A 27962-nucleotide genomic window follows, 5' to 3' on the forward strand; every position below is an offset into this window, starting at 1 on the left:
AATGCGGCTTGGTTGGGTTGTGTCTCGACCTTAATCTCTCCCGAGTCCATAACGGAGTTGCAGCGATGAGACAAGATCAACTACCAATTGGATACCACGAAATTTAGAGAAAAAAAACTTAAGTGCTGTTCTTGTGAAACGCCATATTAATGCCCGTGATTTTGGAATGAGGTGGTCGATGAGCAGGTGTCCACGTACTTTTGGCCATGTAATGTATTCATATAATTTACTAATCTCCTGAATAAGCAATTGTTTAATTATCAACAGTCTCCTGGGAACACGAACATTACAAAATATGACTTGAGATACTATATTAAAGAATGCGATGACAACATTTAAACTTTTACATTTATTTTGAATTCTTTGTACATTCAGCACTTACAGGAGAAAAAAAACAAAGAGCCAAATAAGAATCAGTTTCAAACAAATTAAAAACAATATTAAAACAGTAATAATCTAAGTTAAACTCATCCGATGTCTGATTCATTTACAAAAAGAACGGAGGGTTGAGGGTACACTGAGTGAATAAGAAGGAAGAGAGCAAGAAAGGGGATAGTTTCACATGTTGGGACAGTTTCACATCGTGCCACACGGATTCTCTCAGTGCGTTTGGACCCCCCCCACCCAAACAACCTAAAAAGAACAGTATACATGCCAAGTGTGCGTAAATGAAATCAGTCCCCCTCCCCACCCCACACAAAAATGTCCCTACCCCTCTGACAAGGCAAAAAGACAGTTTCCTAATTTTCTTAAACATATGCTGCTTTCAGTGTAATGACACATTACCAACTTTAACCTTAGTGTGTGGAGAGAGGGAGAGCAGAGCACCACCACACCACACACACACTAGAACACACAAAAACCATCCAAGGCTGAGATTTACATGATTCATCATAATAAAACGTCAAAGCAGAAAAAATAACCTTCACATGACCCAACAAAGGGCCTTGGTACCGGTCGTAGAAAAAATAACTTCACTGGATTTTGAAATACTAAAATTGATTCTAGAACACATTTGGGGGTTGGTAAGCTGGGCTGCTATTTTTAAATGGATTATTACAGGGAAGAGTCTTATTACTGTGTGCCCGCAGAGATTGGTGGAACAAGACTCTGTTCCAAGCCTTGAGGCAAACCGCCACCCTTTCTTTCCATTTCTGGTTAAAACGCATGAGAATTTCCAGAGCTCAGAATAGGCCCCTGGACTGCTTCGTATGAGAAGCTTGAGACAGATGAGACAGCTATAGGAGGGAGAGCGAAATGTCACCGTATCTATTCGCTATATAGTACACTACTTTTGACGGGGGCCTTCATATAGGAAATAGGGTGCCATTTTGGAGGCAGACATTTTTTGGTTCACTAAACTATCAAAATGTGACCAAAGTCTATACATGTAGATTTGTATGAATATGAGACAGACGGCATTACTGAGTGAGGATTTGGGGTTTTCTAAATAGGAGTCTCCCTGGCCCAAAGGAAGAGGAACAGCCTGTTAACCTGAAGACTATGGAAGTGGTTTTAATGTAAAGGAAGGGGACCAAAAATCTCTTTCTGCTGTGTTCCAATTGTATGTTGAATGAGGGACTGCATCCATCCTTTTTTCCTCCTCCCCATCTCTCTCACTCCGTCAAACTGAACACTCAACGGCGTTTGTCTCGGGGGTTGCTACGGCTACGGGAGCGTCGGAACCCAGCAGAGGGTTTAGTATCAGGACCTCTGGGTCTGAATCCACCACTGTCCCTCCTCTTCTCCCCCTCTCTCTCCCTCCCTCGCTCCCTCTCTCTATCCCGGTCTCCCTCAGATCCCCGGACACTCACACTTCCAGTGCTTGCCGCAGCTCCTCCCTCCTTCTCTCTGCTTTTAATTCTCTCCTTTCTCTCCTCCTCTCGCTTCTTGTCCTCCTCCTCCTGCTGTTCTTTCCGCCTCCTCTCTCGTTCTTTCTGTCGCTCTTCCCGTTCTTTTCCCCTCTGGTTTGCCTAGGGATACGAACAAAAGTCATTAATGACAATAAAACACTATCAAGTTGTTGCATTATGATGTGTGTGTGTGTGTGTCATACCTGTTCTTCAGTGAGGGGGAGCCAGTATATACAGGGAGCTGCTTTGGTCTTATTGAAAAGGTCGTCTAGTAATTTGGCAGGAGGCTCATCTGTTGGAATGGAGGACAGGGAGAGAAAAAGATAGTGAGTTAACATCGTAATAGCTATAGGTTACGAACAGCTTAGATATTAAAACATGCATAGGGAGGACAAGAGACTCCCAACTCCTCTCACCCTTTTTGTCTGTCTTCTTCTCCTTGCCGTCCCTCTCCTTCCGCCTTCTCTCTCTATCCAGGGAGCGAGATCTCCTCCCTCTCTCCCTCTCCTCTCCTGGTTTGCCTCCGAAGTCTCGAACCTTGTCCCGGTCCCACTCACGTTCCGCTCTGGTCCTCTCCCGGCGTTCCATCTCCCTCTCTCTCTCCGCCCACTGGTCCCGCACCCCTCCGACCACGCCGCGGTCCCCGCGCCCGTCCATCAGAGGGGGCAGCACGCCCGGTCGGACTTTGGGACCTCCAGGACCCACACCAGGCTGGGGGCGGTGCTCCTCTCTGGGATCCACAGTCAGTAGGCCTCTGTGAAAGTCCAGCTAGAGAAGGGAGAGAATGAGGGGAATAAAGAATGAATGACAGGAAAAGAGGGTGAATGATTTTTAGATAGGCAGTGTTTTATCACTTTAAAAACTTGTTCCTTGGATGGATAAGAGAGAAAGGGCTTGGTTCAATTTGTTAAATCATATCATTTACACCATAGATCTATACACCATAGATTGAGCATAGAGCTACACACCAAGCGCCAGCTATTTTCCCCCAAGTTAGTTTATGTAGATGTCCATCAGAGCTAATATTCCTATCTTCCTAGTGTTTACTAGTACTAGTCCAGTTGTTCCCTGTTTAGTGTGAGAGGGTTGGACAGAATTACCTCATTCTGCTCACAGAAGTCCACACTGAGGACTTTAGGGTTGCTTTGGGGCCACTTCACCCCGTGGAGAGCAGCTCGTGTGGCCACAGCCTCCTCTGTGCTGGAGTACTGGGAGGAAAGAGAGAGAGAGCGAGGTCAAAGAACAATGACCGGTTCTTTGAAAAACAACAGTGTGATGTGTGTGGACTTTCAAAGCCATCAGTTTCTCTAGTCCCAATTAAGTAATTTGGGAATTAATTATCTGACAGACTTGACACTTAAAATGATAGTGAGAGACAAACTGGTATGAGAGATAACGAGACAATGACAGTTACTCACAGTGACGTAGCAGTGAGACTTGATCTTGTCGATCCAGAAGCCATCCTCTACCACTGAGCCTGTCCTGTTCAGCAGCTCCTTCAGCTGACCCAGGGTGAAAGGTCGCACCTAATGGACAGGAGATAGGTCATAGGTCAGTTAGGGCCACAGGTCACTCAGTTTATGATGTTGATTCAAGGTAGAAGTTGCCTTTTTGCACAGATCTAGGATCCTTTTATCCTAACCTTAACCATTAGGGAAGAAAATGTTAAAACTGATCAGTGACTAGGAGCAACCTTATCCCAAGATCTACTTTTATATATGCAATACACTCAAATGAGTGTGTTAAAGACAATGCTCTGAACTCACCAGGTTACAGACGTGGACGATGTTGGAGACTTTGCCTCTGGGCGGAGAGGGCTGTTTGGCGGTGCGAACCGGGTCGTCGATGGTGACAGACACACCTGACTTCTGCTGGCTGATGGAGCGACGCACCAGCGTATCACTGGGAGTGACTGAGGGAGAGAGATTGATTTGAAGAGAAAGGGAAAAACAAGGGGAACGGGGCAGGAAGATAAAGTGGTTAGAAAGAAGGGTCATATTAGCCGGAGAGACTTGGGAGACGGTGTTACACTTCAGAACTGTTGTGCGTTACCTTTCTTAGCGTCGGTGTCGTGTGTAGCGGAGGACTGAGACTCCATGGTGTCTTCGGAGTAGCTGTCCTTCCTCTTCTCTTTCTGTGTCCTCTCTCTGTCATGCTCCTGTTTTTTCACCTCCTCCTCCTCTTCCTCCTCCTCATCTCGCTCTCCCTGGCCATTCTCCTGGTTTTCACTTGGGACCACCTATGAATGGAGAAGAGACAACTTAATCACTATATAGCTCAAGCGTGTAAGAATAAATGTTGGTTTGTCGATAAAAAGAAAACTCGGGTCTCCGTCCTCACACGCTGCTCGTTCCGTGGGTAAGCGAATGCTCCTACCACTGTCTCTCCCAAGCATCTTTGACCAGTGTTTAGGCTTACTGCCCAGCATACACCTTGTGTCAACAGCACTGGCTTATGCTAGACAGAAAAAAAAACCAAAGCTCAATGTGGAAGAGGAATACGTATCAAACGCTACTCCATGAACTCGATCAACAAAAATTGTTGTATAAAGATCAACAACAATAAAAAGGAAAGAAAATAAAGTCTGTCCTGCAACTCTTTATGGATTCTACCAACAAAAGGGTTGATGATATGTTTAAGGATGTCATGGAATTTAAACAGTTTGGAGTTTACGCAGTCAGAGGTGGAGGAGCTAAAGAGCGTGAATGTCACAAAACAGACTGCATTCAAAACCATGTCTGAGGATTTAGCAATTTTCCAAACACTTGACAAGCACTCTTCCAAAAGGAGACTACCTCGAAAACCAACAGAGGCGCAATATTATATTTTTTTTAAACTATATATTTTTTAAAAAGATGGAATTGAGGACGTTAAGACAAACTTGGCATGACACCGAAGTCAAGGGCAAGAAACTCCTGGCAGATCAACTCAAACTGGACCCTAAACTCATGGAGATGGAGAGGGCACATAGGAATGGCACTTTCTTCCCTGATGGACGGCCCAGATCTATTGTGGTGAAACTGCTCAGGTTCAAAGACAAGAAGGAGATTCTCAGGAGAGCCAAGGGCCTGAAGGAAACCAACATCTTCATCAATGAAGACTTCTCTGAAAAGGTACGCCTCAAAAGAAAGGAACTGCCGCCAGGACTAATTGAAGAACGAAAAAAAAGGCCAGATTGAAAAAAAACTGCTGGAAATCCTGTGGATTGCATTAAGGAACATTTCCCTTCTCTGCTTCAGTTTGATCCTCCTGATGTAATTGGTAACTTAAAGATATCAACAGCAGCCTCTAATGTATATCTTCACCAAATCTATGCAAACTGGTATTGTTCCTAAAGATTGACAATTTTCTAAAGTTATCGCCCTAATCTGGGGATCCAAGATCTTTTGCAAATTATCCCCCAATCTTTTGCAAATTATCCCCCAACATCTGTACTACTATGTTTTTCTAAAATCCTCAGAATTGGTATATAAGAAAATTTTGAAACATTTAATTAACACTTCTATATGAACAACAATATGGTTTTCGTAAAAACTACTCCAAAGATATGGCTCTTTTGCAACTTGTGGATAAGATCTATACAGCCATTAACAATGAAAATACGCTTTGGCATCTTTTTAGATTTATCCAAAGCGTTGACACGGTTGATCAGGAAATATTACTTTCTAAATTGCATTACTACGGTTTTCATGATTATACATATCATTGGTTATATAGTTATGTTTATGATAGAGAACAATTTGTTTATGCAAACAGCTGTGCATCTACCAGGGCCAAGATACGATAACTGGGCCTTTGTTATTCCTAATCTATATCAATGACCTTGCTGCTTTCTACCATTCTCTTTGCTGATGATACCAATTTGATTTTAATCACACAATCATTTTGATTCACTAATTAATGAAGCCAACTCAGATATGGCCAACTTTTCTGAATGTTTCAGATAGATTTAAAATAAAACATTTCTAAAGATAGTTTAACTATTGTATTCTCCAGAATCCCAATTGGTGGGAATGAACTGGAACAAGTCACATCCACTAGATTCCTCGGAGTCTGATGAAAAGTTACCTTGAAAAGATCATATTCAATTTGTCTGTAACAAAGTGATGATATATTTTGGTATCATCAGAAAGATTAGTGGTTTGGTTCATCAGGCTTACATCCTAACTCTATACTACAGTTTAATTTAAACATATCTAATTTACTGTAATATTGTCTGAGCCAGTACGTATACCTCCTACCTACACAAATGACTCATCATACAAAATACATTTGCAAGACTAGCCACCTCTAATTACCTGGCTTCGCCTTTGTTTAAGAAACTCAACATCTTGTCTATTTACGATATTAATGTACTCCAATTATGTACTTTCATCTACAAATACCTCACAGACAGTTTACCTAAACCCTTCAATGGATTCTTCCAGGTTCATTCGGAAATCCATCTATATAAACACAAGACACTGTGATAACCTTCACCCTCCCCACTGCCACACCTGACATAGTCAATTCTCTATCAGATACAGAGGTACCATACTCTGGAATTCTTACCTTCATATTGCCAAAACCTCCTCATCCCTCAATAACTTCAAGTGAAGACTGGGGGTCAGCCTGACGAACCAAACTACCCAGTAATCCCCTCCGTCTAGCCTAATTCTCACACACATAAAACGTTTTTCTTGTATACTGAGTATATCATGTACAATTATAATTAATATGCTTAGTTTAAATGATTGAACAAACTTTTTTTAAACTTCTATTTGTGGTGTGGTTTTCATATCAGCCCTTTTGGGCTTCTGTCCTCACCTGCACTCTGCTTTCACCAGCTTTTTTATCTGTACCGTTTTGTCTTTCACTTGTATTTGGTGCGAATAAATAAAACCGAAACCTAGTTTTAAATGTACTAATATATATCTCCAGATATGATCAATTTATGGTGGTGCAATTACATTGAATGGCCCGCACAGTAATGTTGTATACACATCTGTGGTACACACATATGATATACACCTATGCGGCAGGTAGCCTAGTGGTTAGAGCGTTGGGCCAGTAACCGAAAGGTTGCTGGATCGAATCCCTGAGCTGACAAGGTAGAAATCTGCCATCATTGTAAATAACAATTTGTTCTTAACAGACTTGCCTAGTTAAATAAAGGCTAAATATTTTTAATTGTACAGTAGCCTATTAAAAAGTTTGTCTGATCCACTCCCCAGGCCCCTTTCCCCACCTGTGTGACAGTGCGTCTGATCTTGAGGCCCTTGTCCAGACCCTGGTCCTCCCTGGTGGTGTCCTCGTCCCCAGACAACTGGATGTCATCAGGGTGGAGATCCACCACAGCATCCTGACTGGGCTTGATGTCTGGGATCAGAGACTGGTAGGAGAGGGGGAGAAAGGAGGACAATGAGTTTGAATGTAACAACTTTGAACATATGTTCTGTCTGAATTGAAACAGGGATTTTTAGGGTGTTCTTTTCTTCTTCAGAATGTGTGCCTGTCTGTTTGTATGTGTGCGTATGTGTGTGTGCTGCCATGTACAGTACCTTGAGTGAGTCTGTGGTGATGCTGATGGATGGTTTCTTGGCGTTGACGGCCGTGCTGGATCCCCATCTCCTCTTCCTCCCAGCGGCGGTCCCGGACTCTGCCTCCCCCCCTGCTGCTGCTCCTCCTCCCTCTGGAGACGACTTACTGCCTGCTGAGAGGATGAATAACACACACACATATACATATATTATATATATATAGTAGGAATCAAACTCATATTTTTCACCTGCGTCGAATACAACAGTTGTCGAGTTTTACAGTGAAATGCTTACTTACGAGCCCTTTCAACAAAGCAGAATTTAAAATGTAAGACAAATTATCTAAAAAAAAAAACTACTTTGAAATAGTAACAATATAAATACAAAAATATATACAAAAGGAGTTCTGGTACCGTTGTACTGTAATTTAGCATGTTCGTAAGGATATTGTCTGCACAACATGAGGGGGAAAATAAGGAAGAATAAAAGTTACAAAAGGGAGCAGGGGGAATACTGAATTACAGACATAAGAATTATGATTGTCTGAGGTAAGAATCTAGTTCCTAATGAATCAGGAAAACTAACATTATTTGACAGAGACTCCATTATGAGAACACACCAGTGTCACCAACATTTATCTGGGCAGAGGAACCATGATTTACTCAAAATTGATTAATCTATGGCTTCTCTTTCGACTGAGCGTGGAATTAAAGGTCTGCGGTAGACTGATTTATTCATCCTGCCCGCAGCTTTTCAAACCGCACCTGCCCACAACCGCTGGCTTTCTGTCCGACTCGCACCCGCTACAAGAACTGGTCTCAAACCCAACTGCAGTCCCACAATGTTATTTTAGGCATATGTGACAACTCACTTGCCAGCCATGGTCCGTAGAATTTGGCACCCTATAGGCAATATCAAAAGGCACAAAATTAACTTTAGAAATATGTTAAATTACCAGTTTTTCACGTGGCCCATTATGGCTATCGGTATTACACACGCAGTTTGAAGAGAGCAGAGGCTAATTACACGCGCACCTGATCGCACATATGGCTACGGAACTTGAAGCAGCAGCAAGAATGACGACAGTGAACACTTGCTCAAGCTAGGTTTTTCATATAGGATACAGCCTACCTTTTAAGAGGAAGATTTGCAGGCAGAGACATAAATGGGTACTCACGATTTATCGAAAATGAAAAGGCGCAACGCTCGCTCACCATGGTGCCTGTGCTCCTTTTCCTTTTCAATCTAATTTGTTTTAATGCACCTCGAGTCACGTTGGTCGGGCTCCCTCCACTTCTTTCTATTATCCTACCAGACGAGCCAAATTACTTACATGCTAACTTCAAGGCAAGCAACACTGAAGCATGCATGAGAGCATCAGCTGTTCCGGACGACTGTGTGATCACGCTCTCCGTAGCCGATGTGACCTTTAAACAGGTCAACATTCACAAGGCCGCAGGACCAGATGGATTACCAGGACGTGTACTCCGAGCATGCTCTGACCAACTGGCAAGTGTCTTCACTGACATTTTCAACCTGTCCCTAATGGAGTCTGTAATACCAACATGTTTCAAGCAGACCACTATAGTCCCTGTGCCCAAGAACATTAAGGTAACCTGCCTAAATGACTACCAACCCGTAGCACTCACGTCTGTAGCCATGAAGTGCTTTGAAAGGCTGGTCATGGCTTACATCAGCATCATTATCCGAGAAACCCTAGACCCACTCCAATTTGCATACTGTCCCAACAAATCCACAGATGATGCAATCTCTATTGCACTCCACACTGCCCTCTCCCACCTGGACAAAAGGAACACCTACATGAGAATGCTATTTATTGACTACAGCTCAGCGTTCAACACCATAGTGCCCTCAAATCTCATCACTAAGTTAAACCTCCACAGGGTCGGTGGGTCCACCGCGGGACGGTTGAGCTAACGTAGGCTAATGTGATTAGAATGAGGTTGTAAGTAACAAGAACATTTCCCAGGACATACATATCAGATATTGGCAGAAAGCTTACATTTTTGCTAATCTAACCGCACTGTCCAAATTACAGTAGCTATTACAATTAAATACCATGCTATTGTTTGAGGAGCGTGCACAGTTATGAACTTGAAAAGTTATTAATAAACCAATTAGGCACATTTGGGCAGTCTTGATACAACATTTTGAACAGAAATACAATGGTTCATTGGATCAGTCTAAAACGTTGCACATACACTGCTGCCATCTAGTGGCCAAAATCTAAATTGCGGCTGGGCTGGAATAATACATTATGCCTTTCTCTTGCATTCCAAAGATTTTTTTTAAATGTATGGTTTTTGCTTTGTATTATCTTTTCCCAGATCTAATGTCTTATATTCTCCTACATTAATTTCACATTTCCACAAACTTCAAAGTGTTTCCTATCAAATGGTATCAAGAACATGCATATCCTTGCTTCAGGTCCTGAGCTACAGGCAGTTAGATTTGAGTACGTCATTTTAGACGAAAATTGAAAAAATAAAAAAAAAGGACCCCTATCCTTAAGAGGCTAAGGACCCTGGGACTAAACACCTCCCTCTGCAACTGGATCCTGGACTTCCTGACGGGCCGCCCCCAGGTGGTAAGGGTAGGTAACAACACATCCGCTACACTGATCCTCAACATGGGGGGCCTCTCTGGGGTGAGTGCTCAGTGCCCTCCTGTACTTCCTGTTCATCATGACTGCATGGCCAGGCACAACTCCAACACCATCAAGTTTGCCGACAACACAACAGTGGCAGGCCTGATCACCGACAACGATGAGACAGCCTATAGGGACGAGCTCAGAGACCTGGCCGTGTGGTGCCAGGTCAACAACCTCTCCCTCAACATGATCAAGACAAAGGAGATGATTGTGGACTACAGGAAAAGGAGGACCGAGCACACCCCCATTCTCATCAACGGGCTGTAGTGGAACAGGTTGAGAGCTTCAAGTTCCTTGGTGTCCACATCACCAACAAACTAACATGGTCCAAGCACACCAAGACAGTCGTGAAGAGGGCACAACAAAGCCTATTCCCCCTCAGGAGACTGAAAAGATTTAGCATGGGTCCTCAGATGCTCAAAATTACATTTACATTTTAGTCATTTAGCAGACGCTCTTATCCAGAGCGACTTACAGTAGTGAATGCATACATTTCTTTTCTTTTTTTTCGTACTGGTCCCCCGTGGGAATCGAACCCACAACCCTGGCGTTGCAAACACCATGCTCTACCAACTGAGCCACACGGGACCAATGTTCTACAGATGCACCATCGAGAGCATTCTGACTGGTAGCATCACTGCCTGGTATGGCAACTGCTCGGCCTCCGACCGCAAGGCTCTATAGAGGGTAGTGCGTACAGCCCAGTGCAACATTGGGGCCAAGCTTCCTACCATCCATGACCTCTGTACCAGGCAGTGTCAGAGGAAGGCCTTAAAAATTGTCAAAGACTCCAGCCACCCAAGTCATACACTGTTCTCTCTGCTACCGCACGACAAATGGTACCGGAGTGCCAAGTCTAGGTCCAAAAGGCTTCTTAACAGCTTCTACCGCTAAGCCATAAGACTCCTGAACAGCTATTCAAATGGATACCCAGACTATTTGCATTTTTTACTTAACATTTTTCTTAAAACTGCACTGTTGGTTAAGGGCTTGTAAGTAAGCATTTCACTAAGGTCTACTACACCTGTTGTATCCGGCGCATGTGACAAATCCAATTTGATTTACAATATTTATTTATAGACACTGTAGTAAACTACAGTTTAATCATATTGAAGTTAATTTCCTTGGAACGATAACTGCCACGTGATTCTCCGCCCCCGCACAGTCACTAGGCAGCTTACTCTATTTCAATGAGGCGCACTAGATCCCGCACAACCAACTAGAAGGAGCGGCAGGCTACTGAACTTCTGTGTGTGTGTGAATAATGCAACAAATATGTGCTTTTAGGTCGATCTAGTTTAAAAACACACGAAGCAGAAAGACGTCCACTTCCAAGAAATGTTTGTCCAAAAGTAGTCTTATGACCGCCCGTAGCATGAAAAATGCTGACGCGCCGCAATGATCTGTCGGGACCCGCGGCCTGGAATGTATCTAGACTGATGTGATTCTTTTCTACGGTCTAGATTAGAGGGGATCCAGTACAGGACAGGTAACAGTAAGCCAAACTGGTAATACTCACTGGTCAAGGAGATCTTGCGTGCAGCGAACGCTTTAGGAGTGGTGCTCTGGAAAGAGAGAGAGGATGTAACAGATACCCCAGGGGCGTGGGGTGAGATGAGACCCAGATACTGTGACAACATACTAAACACAGAGAGAGAGAGGGAGAGAACTGTCTGACAGGCTCCTATTAAACCACATAAGGAGAAGATGGGGGGGGGTGGTCGATACAGAGGGAAACTCCAGACACGTTCGCCTCCACCTTTGTTCAAAGACACTGGAAGATTAAGACGAATGAATATGTTCCTACCGTGTGTAACTTAATCACTAGACATCTAAAGTACACTCCTACTGGTGTGTGTTGGTGTAGGCACAGTGGTAATTCACAGAAAATACTCCTACTGCAGTGTTGCTGTGGTGTGGGTGTAGTACAAACCAAGTGCATAGAATATGCTATATAAAAGGGTCTAATTTAAGGCATCAGCAAGTTTTCCTCTGCTAGACTGTAGAGACCTGGTTGAGTATAAGACAGACTGACATTAACTGTATTAATGCATCTTTATGGAATCTGGGTCGGGGATGTTAACGTTCAGACCAGGAGGATACCCTTGAGCTAATCGTTAATGATGTCTGGCGCTTCCTGTGTGTGGTAAGCAGAGAGACTGACTATACTGTAACTCTATATCTTTTATAAATCATATACGGAACAAAAATAAAACGCAATCATTTCTAAGATTTGGATGATTTACAGTTCATATAAGGAAATCAGTCAATTGAAATAAATAAATTAGGCCCTAAATTATGGATTTCACATGACTAGGCAGGGGCGCAGTCATGGGTGGGTCTGGGAAGGCATAGGCCCTCCCACTTGGGAGCCAGGTCCACCCACTGGGTATCCATGCCCGGCTAATAAGAATGAGTTTATCCTCACAAAAGGGCTTTATTATAGACAGAAATACTCCTCAACACCCCCCAAGCGTGGTTACATGTGGTCTAAGGTTGTGAGGCCGGTTGGACATACTTGAGACATCTGTGGCATTGGGTTGTGACAAAACTGCACATTTTAGAGCGGCCTTTTATTGTCCCCAGCAAAATGTGCATCTGTGTAATGATCATGGTGTTTAAATCAGCTTCTTGATATGCCACACCTGTCAGGTGGGTGGATTATATTGACAAATGATAAAAATGCTCACTAACAGGGATGTTAACAAATTTGTGCGCAACATTTCAGAGAAAAAAATATTTTTGCGCGTATGGAATATTTCTGGGATCTTTTATTTCAGCTCATGAAACATGGGACGAACACTTCACATTTTGCGTTTAAATATTTTGTTCAGTATGTATAGTCTTTGATTCAGAGGGGTTGGGTTAAATGCGGAAGACATTTCAGTTGAAGGCATTCAGTTGTACAACTGTCTAGCTATCCCCCTTTCCCTTTCATTGTGGACCTTACATTTTGTCGCCCTTAAAATGTACAAGGACCTGTGTTGGTGCCTAAACATCTACATACAACGTTGTGAGTCAGTGTTTGGGTTGTGACGGAGTGTTCGATGTCACAGAGGTGGAGGGGTGGGCGCTGGAGACCTCGTCTGTCAGACCAGAGACCCCTGAGCAGGTCTAGGCTGATGCTGCAGATCCAATTCAGCGGATGATTGAAATAAAGAATGGGGTTCTGCCAGGAAATGCATGCAGACACTTAGGCTACATATCAAATTAGGATATTTGATCAACTTGAAACTGCAGTAATCTTGACAGTTTAAAAAGGTTTATATTGAGTTACACATAGCAAAATGAAGTCAATCCTCCTGTCTTGAAATGACCAAACAGATCTGAGAAGAAACTATCTGACATTACTTAAGTTATTTAAAAAAGTAAAATACATCTCAAAGAGAGAGAAAAATGACAAGTCATTTCCTGGTACCATCGACACCTGATTCCTCACTGGCTTGGCTATGGCCCAACCGCACGGCAGTGTGTACTGTATCTAGGCAACAAGGGTCCAATCAGAGAAGGCAGAGGAGTGAGGGCAGGACTCGATTTGAGTGTGCTGAATGGTGATTAGCCGGCAGGCAGGAAGTGATCTTAGCTTTGGACTTGTTTTTTTTTTTTCCTCGAACGGGAGGGGGAAGAGGGCTTTTCTCAACTGACTGGTGCTTTGCTTGATAAAGAGTCATTTTGCCTTTAGCTTGTGAGGCAAAGGATTCCTGAATGGTTGGTTTATTGACAAATATGGTTAGAAGGGGTCAAAACGTTTGAGGTCCCAATATAAACAAATTGGATCCCCTGATGTCATGACAGAATTTGTGTGACGTATAGACTTGCAAAGTTGCAGCTGAAAAGTCTCTGATGGTGTAATAACCAATAGTCCAATGAGACCACGGATTGAAGTTCACGTCCATAATGCCTCGAGTAGTTTTATAAAAAGGTTCAGTGATGGGAAGATGTTCTATAAATAGCTTTGAAAGTCTCTTACAGATGTCTGGACAAACACCCAGTTGTCAATTCAGAATGTAGGCTATAAGCGCACAGCCTGATGACGTATTCTACATGTACACTGTAACCAGATTTGCCCCAATCTTTGATGCAGGTGAAAAGTTCAAATCAGATCCAGCAGTCTGATAAAGGCTGACCAGCCAATCAAGGCCCAGGTTGGATGCTGGCCTGGCAGGTCAAGCCAATAGGAGCATTCGGAACAGGGGAATGAGCCAACAAAAGGGCCCGCAGTAACAAAACAGTTCCATAAGTTCTTGCACCCAGAGGTTAATGTCTGTATGAGAAAAGATGTAGTCCAAAATTATGTTAAGTCCATTTCAATAATCCACTTGAGTGTCTACATTGAAGACACATAGCTAGGAGAGGTGTCAGAAAAAGTCCATTTGGTGTCGTTTCCGATTATCGGTTTGGTCCTTATAAGTGTGTAGGTGGTCCCAGTTCATTCAAGTCAATGAGGCAGAAATCATCTGCCTATTTACAGTCCTCTCAACCAGTAGGGGGCAGACTGGCAGGAAGACATGGGGATAAACAGCAGGAAGTAGCAGGACCTCTGGACTCATCTTGTCTGCAACGAGTCCGTAGTCCACTTTCTTTCGGTGCGGGTGTGGAGAGTAGCTGTAGCTCCTCCACAAAATGGCGGAAAAAAGGGAAGGTGACAACAGGAGACAACGTCCCCCTCCCCCTCTCTCCACCAGGCAGTCCAGTGAGTAGGCTTCCCTCCCCAGGGTTCTTGTGCTGGTTGCGGTTTCGTGGTTTGTTGCGTTTCTGCCGGTTTTGGCTGGCTCAGCTCGGGACATTGGTGGGTCCGGCTCAGGCCCTGTGGTTGGCCTAGGGCTGGAGTTGAGGCTTTGGTCCCGGGGAGGACTTGCAGGCTTAGCCTCTGGTTCAGTGGTTGGCTCAGCACTGGGCTGGGCTGGAGGTTAGGGAAGGCCTTGGTGGTTCAGCTTCTGTCTCAGCGCTGGTCTTGGCTGGAGGCTTAGAGGGGAGGCCTTGCAGGCTCTGGCTCTCTGGTTCTCTCTCTGAGGCTAACTCAGTGCGGTCAGATGTGGTGTAGTAGTAGCTGTCACTCTGGGGCCTAGATCAGGTACAGCCGAGGCGCTTGGGCATAGCGGGGCAGAAGTTGGAGTAGTAGTAGTACGCAGGTACCATTAGGGACAATGGAAGAGGCATGGGCACCTTCGTAACAAAGCAATCAATGGGGTTTTAAAACAGCAGTCACACCAAGAGAGATAAAGAGATCATGGGAATGACAGAGATAAAGATGGACAGAGTCAGGCCAGAGAGAGCGCGAGAGCGAGAGATCATCAGTAGAGTGAGAAACAGAGTGAGAAAGAGTGAGAGCAAGAGTCAGTTGTGGAGAGAGAGAAACAAAGCAGAGTCAGAGAAGGAGGAGAGCGAGAGACAAAAAGGAGGTAAAGAGAGAAAGGAGGGAGAGAGCCTTGATGCTGTCAGGGGCTATTACTCATGCAAACCCTGAGGTCATGGTCCCAAACACACATACACACGGTGAGGGTGAGCCATTTCAAAAGGGTTTATTTAGCTGAATACCAAATCACATTAGTTTATAATCTGCAATATGTAAAAGAGCAGAATATTCTCTGAAGTTATCTCATGGTAGATCAATCAAAATGAGGGTCCTATTAGCCACGGTGCATTGCTGGTTTACAGCAATGCACTCAAGTCGTGAAGGTTTTTGCTAATTCCAAAATGGACAACCAAATACATTTAACTCTGCTTCCCTTTGATGGCTCTAATTATTATTACAAAACTGTGTATGGCCATTATAGGATTAGTGAAAATGTATGTATATTTATCTGAAAGTGAGTCCTACGTTAGCTTGTGATAAGGAGGAATGTGACTGTAGATTAACTTAACTCACCCTCTCACAACCCCACACTGACACAGACACCCACACTGACCAAACATCGTGATGAGGAGCATGCATGCAGTCTGTGTGGAGTTAACATCTAATTTCACACCCCATTAGGGATGAACCGCCTGCAGTCCAGTCGCTTAGGCAACTGCTCTATGAAAATAATGAGTACAGAATAATATGTGTGTGTGTGTGTGTGTGTGTGTGTGTGTGTGGCACCTCTGTGTGGAAGTGTATGTTGCAAAGAATGGCTGTATCGAACTCCGTCAAAGGACGAGGAGAGGTGAGATCATTCAGTCCCATACCTATGGGTATTTTAACTCTAAGCCATAGTTACAAGGGCGTTAGTATGGTCGTTCACGTTACCCTGACACATACAGAAGTATCTCTCTATGGACGTTTAACTGTGTCTGTGTCCCAAATGGCACCCTATTACCTCGAATGCACTACCTTTTACCAGAGCCCTGTGGGCCCTGGTCAAAAGTAGTGCACTATGTAGAGAATAGGGTGCCATTTGGGACCCATCAGGTACCAGACTAAGCCATAAGATGAGGGTGGTTAGTTCCTGAAACATCCACTAACCCCCCCCGCTCCCAGTCCCCAACCCCTCCCTCTCAGCGGCCTTACCTCCTCCATGCAGCCCTCACTGTTCTGTGTGTCCCCGACAGGGGTGGGCTGGGTCTGGACTGGGTCTGGCCTCTCCACCTCCATAGGGCCAGATGGCTCTGACAAGGAAGACTGCTTTACCTCCCTGGGGGAGAAAGAGGGAGGGAGAGAGTGTGGGGCAGAGGAGATTATCATACAAAGATCTGAATAAGGAAAATGTCATCAAATCTAAACATAGATTACATCTGTGGTCTCTTGTCCTACCAACTCTCATTACCCATGAAAACTAAAGAGACAATCAGGTACAAAGTAACTAAAATGTGTCCCTCGTTAAAAAGCAGAGAAGAGAAGATGGATGAGAGGCTACCTCTACCTCGGAGAAGAAAGCCGGAGACACACAGAGGACAGATGGAGGACGAGAGAGAGCGAGAGAAGACACAGGAAACGGAGGGAGAGAGAGAAGGGAAATGTTGGTTAAGGCCAGTGATCTGGGACAGTGTACTATAAATAACTTACTCACACCATCAGGCAGCCAACTGACACCCAGCGCCGGGGTCACAAATACACCTCAAAACACACAGAGGTGATCATTTACAGGGTCGTAACATAACTGACTGCCAACTGATTGGAAATCTTCAATATTGCATCCTCAAGCCTTCCACCTCCTCCACACCAAAACAAAGTAATTGTTATGTGTGTGTGTCTCCTACCCCCTCAAAAAACACACACCTGCAATCTGAGGCCTGTAAGGGGCTAGGGACCAGATGTCTACTAGAACTCCACCCCAGTGGGGCAGCAGTGCAGGAGCAGCTGGTCCCATAAGTGATCATTAAGAGTGTGTGTGTGTGTGTTGGAGTTAGGAACTGCCCCTGTGTTTCACGAAGAGAGGCCCCTATTTTTTCAATTTCCTCTTTTATCCTTAATCATTGCTCTACACATTCAGCATTGATTGTACATGTGGTACCCACATGAGACAGACAGTCTCATCAACAGTAAGCCTTGCCAGTTGGGAGAAGGAAAAGTATGTCACACCATAAGGGTACACAAAAACGACTTGATGGCCAACAGATGTCTTGTGTATTAACGACCTCCCATGGTGACACTTGCTCATTTAACATCTCCACAACTCATCTCGCTTAACAATCTGACACCAGAGCCATATATTTACACATGGCTTTGTCTGATACCATCTATTTCAAGACAAAGGAGCATAAAAAACGACATGTGAAGTGGACAATTAAAATCAGGAATACCCCCTGGATTCATGCATTATATTATCTATAGAGTCATACCAGTGATGTGTGTGATTCTATCATTGAGATATATAAAATGGTCTCTACACATCCATTGGATTCACAGTGAGTGTAGGTGAGCTTTAGTACACACCAGAAAAACATGTTATGACAGTCAAGAGTAACGAGGAAGTCATTCGATGTTTAATTAATAAAATGAAACGCTGCAACTGCATGATTCTCACCAATACGCCTTTAATCAAACCACTACCAGCTATACTACTTATTTATCCGTGTAATACATTATTTGGTCATCAAGATTTAAAACATGAGTGATCACGGAGTTACCCCGGTATCTCCCATCCCCTCCCCCCCAACACGAGGCCATCGGATCCACACCCCCCGTGGACGTGGAGAGCGAGACTCACGTGCACGTCGCATGTAACACACTTCGTATGTAATAATCAAACGACCACGTCAATAGCTGACCATGACAACGCATGGTACGACAGTTTAGCCACAATCCGAATATAAAAGGCACCAGACGGGCAGGTTGAACGAGGATTTGAGACATGACACAAGTGACAAGCTATCAGCGCGTTAGCGATGAAACCAAGGGTAACGTTAGCAGCTAGCAACGTAATGCCTAACCCCTCTCTATCTTACCCGTTTTTGTTGCCTTCTGACAGCATATTGCCGGGCTGGAACCCCCGACAGGCAACGCTCTATCGTAATTGATTATTCCAGTCAAGCGTGGATTAAAATCGAGGAGAAATCCTTATGCGGCTGCGGGGTTTGTGCACTGCGACGGTATCAGAGTAGCAATACACTCACGACGGCCATATTGGATAGCGAGCCGGGAGGGGAAATTAGTGTGAGAGGAGTGAGAGAGCGAGGACCCGTCTCTCTTCTCAGCCAAGGCAGAGAGGAAGAAGCGAGAGGGTTTACTCCACCCAAAACCAGACCACGAAAATATTACTACGAAATTGGAAATGTGTGTATACAGGTCAATGAGTGTAGTGTTTGACAACGTCAAAAAAAACTACTTTATCGGAGTTGTCCCTCTTGTTCACACGCGTATCTGCCCTTATTGGCTAATATGATCCCACCTGATCTCGCCTGCCATCCATCTTTGAGGACAAGCACTTCCATTGTTAGTGGTCACTCGACCATCTTGTCAATAATAGATAATGGGCCAAGGCCACACCGGCTGTGGGACTGCCAATGCGGCAGGCGCCTGACAAGAAATACGACTACCGCTGCCTTGGATGTCCCAACTCTGACTTTACCAATGATGTATATAAACCCTGTAGTCAATTAGAGGCTTTGAAGCCACCGGTCGGCCATATTGGCGCAGTCCTCAATAGGAATTGTACAGTATTTAAATTAAAATGATTCAAGGACAAAATTACATGCATTTGTTGTTGTTGTTGTGGGAACAGTAACAGGACAAAAAGATGCATGGTGTCTAATAGATTGTGGCAAAAACAAATGTAGACAAATTATTTCAAAATATATTTTTTACAACGATGGGGGAGTGCCAAGATGGAGGAGCGGTGGCTTCAAAACAGCGCCCCCTGTCAGCCATCTAGTGTATATAAATAATTTGACGTTAACCAATTGGAAATTGAAATGTGAAATGATAGGGGTTAAGTGAAGAGTTGGGACGTCCCAAAGATGTAGCTCAGCACTGACCGTTGGCCTTTTCTATAATATCTAGTCGTGTGAGTAAGCGTTTTGATTGTTGTACAACGCTGCTGGAGAAGCTAACGCTATATTGTAACAACTTTACAGGTGGGAGTAGAATTGCATTGAATTCTACATTGGTCAGAAATGATCGCTTGAATCAGTCAAGTTTCATTTCACGACCTCAAGCCACAGAACGTTGAATAAAATTATATTTTAACGTGCTTTACCGGTTGTCCATGTAGTCGTTGGTCCTTTTGGCAGTAGGAATGTGAGACTATATCCACAGGAAAGTATAACTACACAAACGAGTTAAAGCGCTGGTAGTGCCTTCAGATTTCTATCACCTGAAGCACTGACACAAGATGAAAAAAAATACATGCACGAGACGTGTATACTTTCCGAGCTCGTGCTCGTGTTTACATGGTTCTGCACATGCTTCAGGTGATAGAAATCTGAACGCACTTTGAAAAATATGTAATTATTCTTGTGCATATATTCTCACATTCCCACCGCCAAAAGGACAGACCGGTGTAGTACATTAAAATATAATTGTATTCAACTTTCTGGCACGTAGAAGTCTTGCAAGGAAACTTTCCTGATTCAAACGCTAATTTCTGTCAGACATGCAATTCAATGTTGGGTTTCCAGGCAAGGAGTAGTAGAATAGTAGCTACAATGTATAAAGCTAAAACATTGGTTGATGTTCTGGTCAACTTACACTATCAGCTCTATATGGAAAAAACCTCACATTTTCTTCCCAATATATCCTTGTCAAATCTCCAAACCAGAAGTCAAGCCAAAACATCTGTCATTCATCAAAACACATTAAAACCCATGAAACATATACTTCACTCATGGTCATTGATAGACATTCAAACCGTCATGATGAGGCAAGACAAGACACATACAGTATACATCTGCGCGCACACACATCCACACATGTTTTCTGATGGTGCTTCCTGCTTTTATTATAAATCATTAAACTCTCAATTGCTACCTTGCGACGTCCATCCACTCCTGGAGTCCAATCCTCCACGGCTCAATGACCAGAATGAGGTGTTCAGCATGTGTTCAAGTCATCCAAAGACACATTCACATTGCAGACAAAAGAAAATGGCGGCATAGACAAGAGACATTGGTAGAGGAATAGATGATATGGACTGTTGCAGGTGGTAATAGTGTGTGTGCGTGCACCTCAATCATGTTTCTTGTGCGTGTAAACCTACAAACTGGCATTCAGGATTGTATTCAGTTCTTGTGGGAAGAAATTCATTAAGTGACAGACAGGTGTGAGATGGAGTATGAATTTGTGAATCTGTGTAGACCTATATCAGCAACACTGAGCACAATGTCACTTGGTTTTGAAAGGTTTGCAGAAGCTTCCCCTTACCAGAGCCTGAATGCATATACAGAAATATCTACAAATCGATAATTGCATGTGAAAGTGCAGGTGGGAAAATGTGAGCACCTCACCAAGGATTGTTTATGTGAAGTGTGTGTTAGTGCGTGCAAAGAACAGCAAGGAGTGTGTGTGCGAGAGCAACTCAAAATGGTACTATGGCTGACCTGGCAGATTGTTTCTTCTCTCCTCCTTTGTACAGTCTTCTCTTTTCATCCCCTCTTCCTTTTCCTGTGCCAGTCTTCTGATAAACAAACAAAAGAGTGAGCAAATCACAGACAATTGGCAATATATAGCAAAATATCAACGTGTTATGTTAGAGACAAAAAGAAGAAGCCACTTTTAGATCAAGTCAATGTGAATCAAGAAAGAAAAGTTAGACAAGAAAGATGGGGATTTGTTAAGGAGCAAGGCGTATGAGGAAAGAGAGGTTATGTTAATTGTTAGTGGAAAATAATATTAAGAAATAAGCATGGCATATGCAGGTCGTGAAGCATCTTTCACTAGTTCTCCTCAGCCCACGCTGAACCAGTCAGTATGAGAAGGTGAGTTTAACTCACTTGCACCCCCACTGACACACTGTCAGTCTGGCGCATCAGTATTAGCATGGCGGGATCATCATCGGAGAGAAGCATAAGCAAGAACTAATGTGTACACTGCTCTAGCACTGGATTGTGATGGTAGCTTGTCATTGCAGAGAGAAAGATTTGATTGACATCCAGATTAGCCAATCACTAACCTTTTTTTTGTCCCGGGAGGAGGTGGAGCCAGAGGAACGTGACGAAGAGGACCCAGAGTCCGAGTCGGAGGATGAAGAGTCGCCACCACTAGAGGGAGATGACCTCCTGTGCCTCGCCCTCTCCCCACGCCTGCCTCGCTCTGCTTCCTTCTTCCTCTCATCTTCCTTCTTCCTCCTCCTCTCATCTTCCTTCCCCTTCCTCTCATCTTCTCTCTTACCTGGGTAAGAAGGGGGTAGAACAGGTCCCATGGGCTCAACCTCAACAGTCTCTTCAGGTCCCCTTCTCCTGGTCTCCCCGGGTTTAGGAGTCCCCTTCTCCGCCTGGCTGGCACGCTCCTTCTCCGCCTGGCTGGCACGCTCCTTCTCCGCCTGGCTGGCACGCTCCTTCTCCGCCTGGCTGGCACGCTCCTTCTCCGCCTGGCTGGCACGCTCCTTCTCCGCCAGGCTGGCGCTCCTTCTCCGCCTGGCTGGCACGCTCCTTCTCCGCCTGGCTGGCACGCTCCTTCTCCGCCAGGCTGGCACGCTCCTTCTCCGCCAGGCTGGCACGCTCCTTCTCCGCCAGGCTGGCACGCTCCTTCTCCGCCTGGCTGGCACGCTCCTTCTCCGCCTGGCTGGCACGCTCCTTCTCCGCCTGGCTGGCACGCTCCTTCTCCGCCTGGCTGGCACGCTCCTTCTCCGCCTGGCTGGCACGCTCCTTCTCCGCCTGGCTGGCACGCTCCTTCTCCGCCTGGCTGGCACGCTCCTTCTCCGCCTGGCTGGCACGCTCCTTCTCCGCCTGGCTGGCACGCTCCTTCTCCGCCTGGCTGGCACGCTCCTTCTCCGCCTGGCTGGCACGCTCCTTCTCCGCCAGGCTGGCACGCTCCTTCTCCGCCAGGCTGGCACGCTCCTTCTCCGCCTGGCTGGCACGCTCCTTCTCCGCCTGGCTGGCACGCTCCTTCTCCGCCAGGCTGGCACGCTCCTTCTCCGCCTGGCTGGCACGCTCCTTCTCCGCCAGGCTGGCACGCTCCTTCTCCGCCTGGCTGGCACGCTCCTTCTCCGCCTGGCTGGCACGCTCCTTCTCCGCCAGGCTGGCACGCTCCTTCTCCGCCTGGCTGGCACGCTCCTTCTCCGCCTGGCTGGCACGCTCCTTCTCCGCCAGGCTGGCACGCCCCTTCATCTTCTCATCGTCTCCTCCAGCTTTCCATCCAGGCTTCTCCACGGACGCCTTGTTCAGTGCGGTGACCTCCATGGTGTCGTCTGTGTGGTGCTGGGCCCCTGAGACAAGGACTACCTGGGGTTCAGGGAGTTCCTCTGGGGTGGTCACCACCACTGACCCCTGCTGCACAGGTTTGGGAGGGGAGGTCATGGAGCCGGAGGAGGTGTCGGAGAACATGCGGGGTTTCTTGGGGGCGATGGCAGGCGGGGAGGTGGTGGTCGTCATGGCTGAGCTGGGAGTGGAGGAGAGGGGTTTGTCCCTGCCGAAGGGTGACTTTTTCGGGGTGTCTCCCTGGTCCATCACAGGCTCCTCTGACCCCCCAGACCCAAACTGTGAAGACGCAGATGGAAGCGTCAAGTCACGTCCACGCTGCCATGGCGGCAGGTGACTCTCCTCCTCCACCTGCTTCATCTTCCTCTCCTCTTCCTCCGCCTGCTTTGTTTCTTTCTCTGTCTTCTTCTGTGCCGTCTCTCCAGATGGACCCTGGGGCTCGGTGGTGAGGTTTATGCTGGGGACAGCTGCCACAGACAGCAGAGGGAGAGGATGGGACTGGGCTCCTGATTCAAACATAACGACTGGTGCAGGGACCTCAGGTACAGTGACGAATCCCGTGTGCCCTGTGCTGCTGCCTCCTGTGTGGGTGATAGCAGCCCCAGGGAACATGACCACCTCAGCCCCCGGTCCTGCTCCAGCTCCTGGGCTGCTGCCAACTCCATCTCCTGGTCTGGAAGCCTCCCCTCGAGGACCTGTCTGGCCGTCCGCCGGCGCACCCTCGCCTCTCTTCCCGTAAGCTCCCTCGGACGCCATCTTGCGGGCCAGCAAGGAGAGGGGTCCGGGTCGGCGCTTGGCTCGGGGCTCTGGGCTGCTGGATCGGGAGCTGGAGTCAGAGTCCTGCCTCTGGAGGCCACCTGGAGGAAGGCGGACGGACACCCCAGCCCCTGCTCCTTCTGGCTCCTCATCCATGTCAGGCGGGCTCTGTTTGGGGGTGTCGGGGAGGGGGAAGGAGAGCTCTGGTGGTGGAGAGGGGGGCGGGGTGGGCTGGCGGAGCTGCATGGGGGGCTGGTGTACTACCTGCTGAGGGGGGATGTGTTGCGGAGGCTGGAGCTTGCGTCTGGATCTCTCTCGGGCCGCTGGGACGCTGGGGGAAGGCTGCTGGGGCTGGGGGGGAGGGGCTAACCCTCTTCCGCCACCTCTCTTCGCCGCAGGTCCCCACTCATCTTCATCCTCCTCACTGCTGTCATCATCATCGTCACAGTCTTCCTGGACACGGTTACTGCCAGCTGCTGCCCGGGCAGAGCGGCTGAGGTGGAGCACAGAGTGGGCGGGTCGGTCGTCATCCGCCGGGGCGGTGCCTTCCTTCTCCTGGGTCTGGGCGCGGGGGGGCATGGACGGGGGCAGGCCCTGGCGCTCAGGGTCCCCTAGGACGCGCACCGACAGTGAGGCCACAGCTCGGGGCGGGGAGGGGGTGGTGGGCTCCTCGTGGTGGAGGCCATGTTGGAGGGAGGGACGCTGCTGCATCCAGGATCCAGGACCTCCAGGGGCATCAGGAGACTCCTGAGGCACAGAGCTTGGGCCAAAGTCTGGTCTGCGAGACATCATCCCTTGGCCCATCATCCCCTGACCTTTCCCCATCATCATTCCTTGGCCCTGGTGCCCCATCATCATTGGCCCTCCTCCACCTCCTCCCTCTTCCTCAGCCCGGGTCAGTGGGGGCTGGGAGGGCATGGGGCGATGCTGGGGTGGGAGAAGAGAGGTTGGAGGAAGGAGAGAGAAACATTTTGACTGTTACCTAGGCTGATATGAACAATATAACTTATAGGAGAATACATATATCTGGAGGACCGTTCAAATGTGGTTGGCTTTTTAGCGTCTTCTGCTACCGTCTATGTGTAGGCTACTGACCTTGTCAGGGTTATAGGAATCGCTGTCGTTGCCATCCTCTGTGTGCTCCTCCTCCTCGGGGCCCGCTGGGCTTTCTGTTTCACAGAGAGGTTAGAGGTCAGGGGTCAGAGAGGTTAGAGGTCAGGGGTCAGAGTTTACCCAAAAAAGGCCATGCAGCACACTATTTGTTTGACAACAAAATAAGCTTTTTGCCCATTTACAAAGGATGAAACTGGGATGTCTCTGGACTCTACAATACAACTCAATTGGGAATGGAGTAAACAAAGACTGCTCACTCACTTACCAAAATAAACTGGTATACAATAATAAACTAACAGACAGAAGTTATTTGTAGCCTTTTGAATAAAATATATTAGAGTAGGAATCGTGGTTAATTCCTAGTAGTTCTCCTCAGCCCACACTGACAGTCAGTATGAGAAGGTGAGTTTAACTCATTTGCACCCAGATTGACCATGTGTCTGTCTGATGCATCAGTATTAGCATGGCGGGATCATCATCGGAGACAATAAGGACTTGGGGGACATAACATGGTGTGAGAGGCCTGAAATGGGCCCACAATCCATATATGCTGATGAGAAGTTCACTCAGGTACATCCATATGCAGATGTATATGGCACTAATCTAACTGCCCTCCATTCAGGTATATACCATTGTTAACAACACTATTGTGCCACTATCTATCCAGACATACATGTGCCAACTGCACGAAGCATTGGGGCCATCGTCCATTGTTCAGGTAGAGAGGAGATGTCCACACTAGCATACCACTTAGAATGTATTCTCAAAACATTGCTTCACACTAAGTAGTATGCTAGTGTGGATATTGGAACAGACGGGGACTTTGTTCCAATGCCCACTCCACACTAGCATTCCATGCTAAGTAGTGTATGCTAGTGTGGATATTAGAGCCTTGTTGCGGATGTCCTACCATCAGCCTCGGCTGCCTCCCTGGCCTCTCTCTCCAGCCTCTGGCGTAGGAGCTCCTGCTGCTGAGCCAGGTACTGCTTTATGAAGCTGTTTTGGCTCATCTCCTCCCCAATCTAAACACACATGGGATATAGGCACAACATTAGAAAACAGGAAGGGAAAGACTATCTGTGTAATTTAATGATACAGGACTCACCCCAATCTAAAAACATAAGATAGACACAACCTTAAATGTAACGATACAGGTACAAATACTGTATGTTCTAATCAATTTGAGGGTAAAAAAAAAATGTAAAATACATTTCTGGTCAAACACACAGATGACTGAAAATTAAAATCAGGTCACTTCCACCTAGTGTTGACTCTCCAATCAGTAAGTAGTGTTTTGCTTGGGCTCTTACCTGGGAGTTGGGCTGGAGGCCAATATGGGGAGTGGAGGTCCTCTGAAGATTCTCCAACATTAGAGCCTAAAACAGAGAGCAAAATACTGGTTGAAACACACATCACAATGCTGTTGTATTTCCACAAAAATGTAGGCGAGTAAGAGCTATTTGTTCATTCTCCTCAGCACACACTGATCCAGTCAGTATGAGAAGGTGAGGCTAACTCACTTGCACCCAGAGAGACACACCGTCAGTCTGGTGCATCAGTATTAGCATGGCGGGATCACCATCGGAGAGTAGCAATACAGTACTAAACATTTAACATTTACATTGTAGCAAAACTAACCAAATTCTTCCAAGCACATACATGAAATCAGTCAACAAATAAGGGAGATACATGTAGCACCACAGACAGGACAACAACCTGTTGTTCCTATGCCAACTCCAGCTGGAGTTGTTTCTGTGCTGCTGCAGCTGCAAGTGATGCCCAACACGTCATCATCGTGGTCGGAAGCAGGGTCTCAAAACACTCGTTCTCTCTGTCCTGTCCTCTGCATGGATATTATCTTCTAATGAACAAACCCGTTTTTATTCCATATAAATAGGGAACGTAGAAGCGAAAGGGATCGGTCGATGTCAGTTACATTGGAGGGGCAAAGCTGCACCGCGATGCGTAAATCCAATTCGACTCGGGTCATTGAATTTATAGTGCCAGCGAACCTTTAGTTCGAAGAATAGCCCATTTTCACACACAGGAAATTGTAATAACACAAGCAAAGGAAACTGCATGGCAGATTAAAAAACCTGTCGTTATATTTGTGTGATTGCTGAGCATTGTGTGCAATTAAGTTATTACGCCACTTATGGGGCAATTATAATGCAATTGGGGATTGGCTCATTCTGATGGTGGGTACATTATTATGCAACACTAGTTTGTAGGAAAGCGATTTGTTTTTCAGCTGTGGTAGTGTTTAGGAAAATTTTATTTGGGCAAATAGTTAATTGAAGAGGAAAAGAAAAGCAATTTCACGTGAATTATCTCCTAAACATGCTTGTCTTCCTAAGCGAACTATGTAACTAGTGAGCTACTATAAACGGCGTATATGGGCAGGCGCGTACCCAAACACCCTGCCCCTCCTCTCACAGAGCGCGGGCCCGAGGACAGCAGCTCAAAAATACAGTAGACGGACTAGTACCGCTAGTTAGCTCGCTAGCATAAACACACACTCCAGTTGGGCCTTCAGTTCGGGCCGTGCAACACATCTCAACTTTGAAGAGTGTTGTACCACACTAGACAGTTTTAAATTTGCTTCGACATCTTTAAACACACTGATGCATAATTCGCTAGACTTGAAATCCTCCGCACGCGTATGAGTGCCAAATATTATGCATTCCCCGAACTACCGACACACGGCCTATAACCCCACTCTATAGCCTCCTGCTGAACTTGACCAGCTTGTTGATAGAAGCAAAAACCTGAGCCAAGCTTACCCCTTTCAGTCGCTTAATGAGTGTATTTTTTGCCCCGCTTTTAGGGAGGCATCGTTGCTCCAAAGCGGCTTTCAAGTCTGCCACACGGAGCGATTGTAGAGGTTTACCATTCAGCGTAACATCTTCATCCGCCATTTTGCTTTCCTGTCACTCGCTCTGTCGACTCGCTCGAGCTCCAACAGGCGTCGCTACGTCCTCCGAATCCCCGCCAACGTCACGGTTCGGCAATCTCCGGAGGGGGTGGAGAGAGATCGCTTTCTTACTGTAGTTATCAGCCAATACTGCACTAGCCTTGTTAACACTATTTTAAATGACTTCCCATTATTTAAACGTAACTTATCCATGTGACGCCCTTTCCAGAACCAGACAGTGCACAATATCATGTGACAGAAAAAAAATGGACAAAAAAAAAACATGTAACAACAAAGTGAACTTAAACACCTTTTTAAAAATACATATAGACATATTTTCACCAGAAATAATCCACAGCAAG

The 27962-nt window shown here is 46.1% G+C and overlaps 1 protein-coding gene and 3 non-coding genes across 7 annotated transcripts; all 4 read right to left on the minus strand.

The window, feature by feature from the left end:
• Positions 1–331: 331 nt before the first annotated feature.
• Positions 332–27649, minus strand: LOC115198400 (apoptotic chromatin condensation inducer in the nucleus). 4 transcript variants are annotated; one of them, XM_029760310.1, is made up of 18 exons: positions 27470–27649; positions 25997–26062; positions 25597–25708; positions 24669–24742; positions 22107–24500; positions 21572–21988; positions 21000–21076; positions 16534–16657; positions 11563–11608; positions 7394–7545; positions 7081–7224; positions 3906–4092; positions 3620–3765; positions 3272–3379; positions 2954–3061; positions 2270–2621; positions 2057–2145; positions 332–1973 (listed from the first exon to the last, which is right to left on the minus strand). In XM_029760310.1, exons 1-18 carry the CDS (start codon positions 27602–27604, stop codon positions 1638–1640), a joined length of 5067 nt encoding a protein of 1688 aa, XP_029616170.1. In that variant the 5' UTR covers positions 27605–27649; the 3' UTR covers positions 332–1637. The 4 variants fall into 4 exon arrangements, with proteins under 4 accessions (XP_029616170.1, XP_029616169.1, XP_029616168.1 ...); XM_029760309.1 differs by having other exon boundaries at positions 21000–21073; positions 22035–24500; XM_029760308.1 differs by having other exon boundaries at positions 7394–7542; positions 22035–24500.
• Positions 21341–21459, minus strand: LOC115199274 (small nucleolar RNA U6-53/MBII-28). Its single transcript, XR_003879368.1, has one exon. It is a non-coding gene; the product is annotated as a small nucleolar RNA U6-53/MBII-28 (small nucleolar RNA).
• On the minus strand, positions 25054–25170 carry LOC115199275 (small nucleolar RNA U6-53/MBII-28). Its single transcript, XR_003879369.1, has one exon. It is a non-coding gene; the product is annotated as a small nucleolar RNA U6-53/MBII-28 (small nucleolar RNA).
• On the minus strand, positions 26155–26273 carry LOC115199276 (small nucleolar RNA U6-53/MBII-28). Its single transcript, XR_003879370.1, has one exon. It is a non-coding gene; the product is annotated as a small nucleolar RNA U6-53/MBII-28 (small nucleolar RNA).
• Positions 27650–27962: the final 313 nt, after the last annotated feature.

The sequence above is a fragment of the Salmo trutta genome, chromosome 8 (assembly GCF_901001165.1).
Source record: "Salmo trutta chromosome 8, fSalTru1.1, whole genome shotgun sequence".
NCBI lineage: Eukaryota > Metazoa > Chordata > Actinopteri > Salmoniformes > Salmonidae > Salmo > Salmo trutta.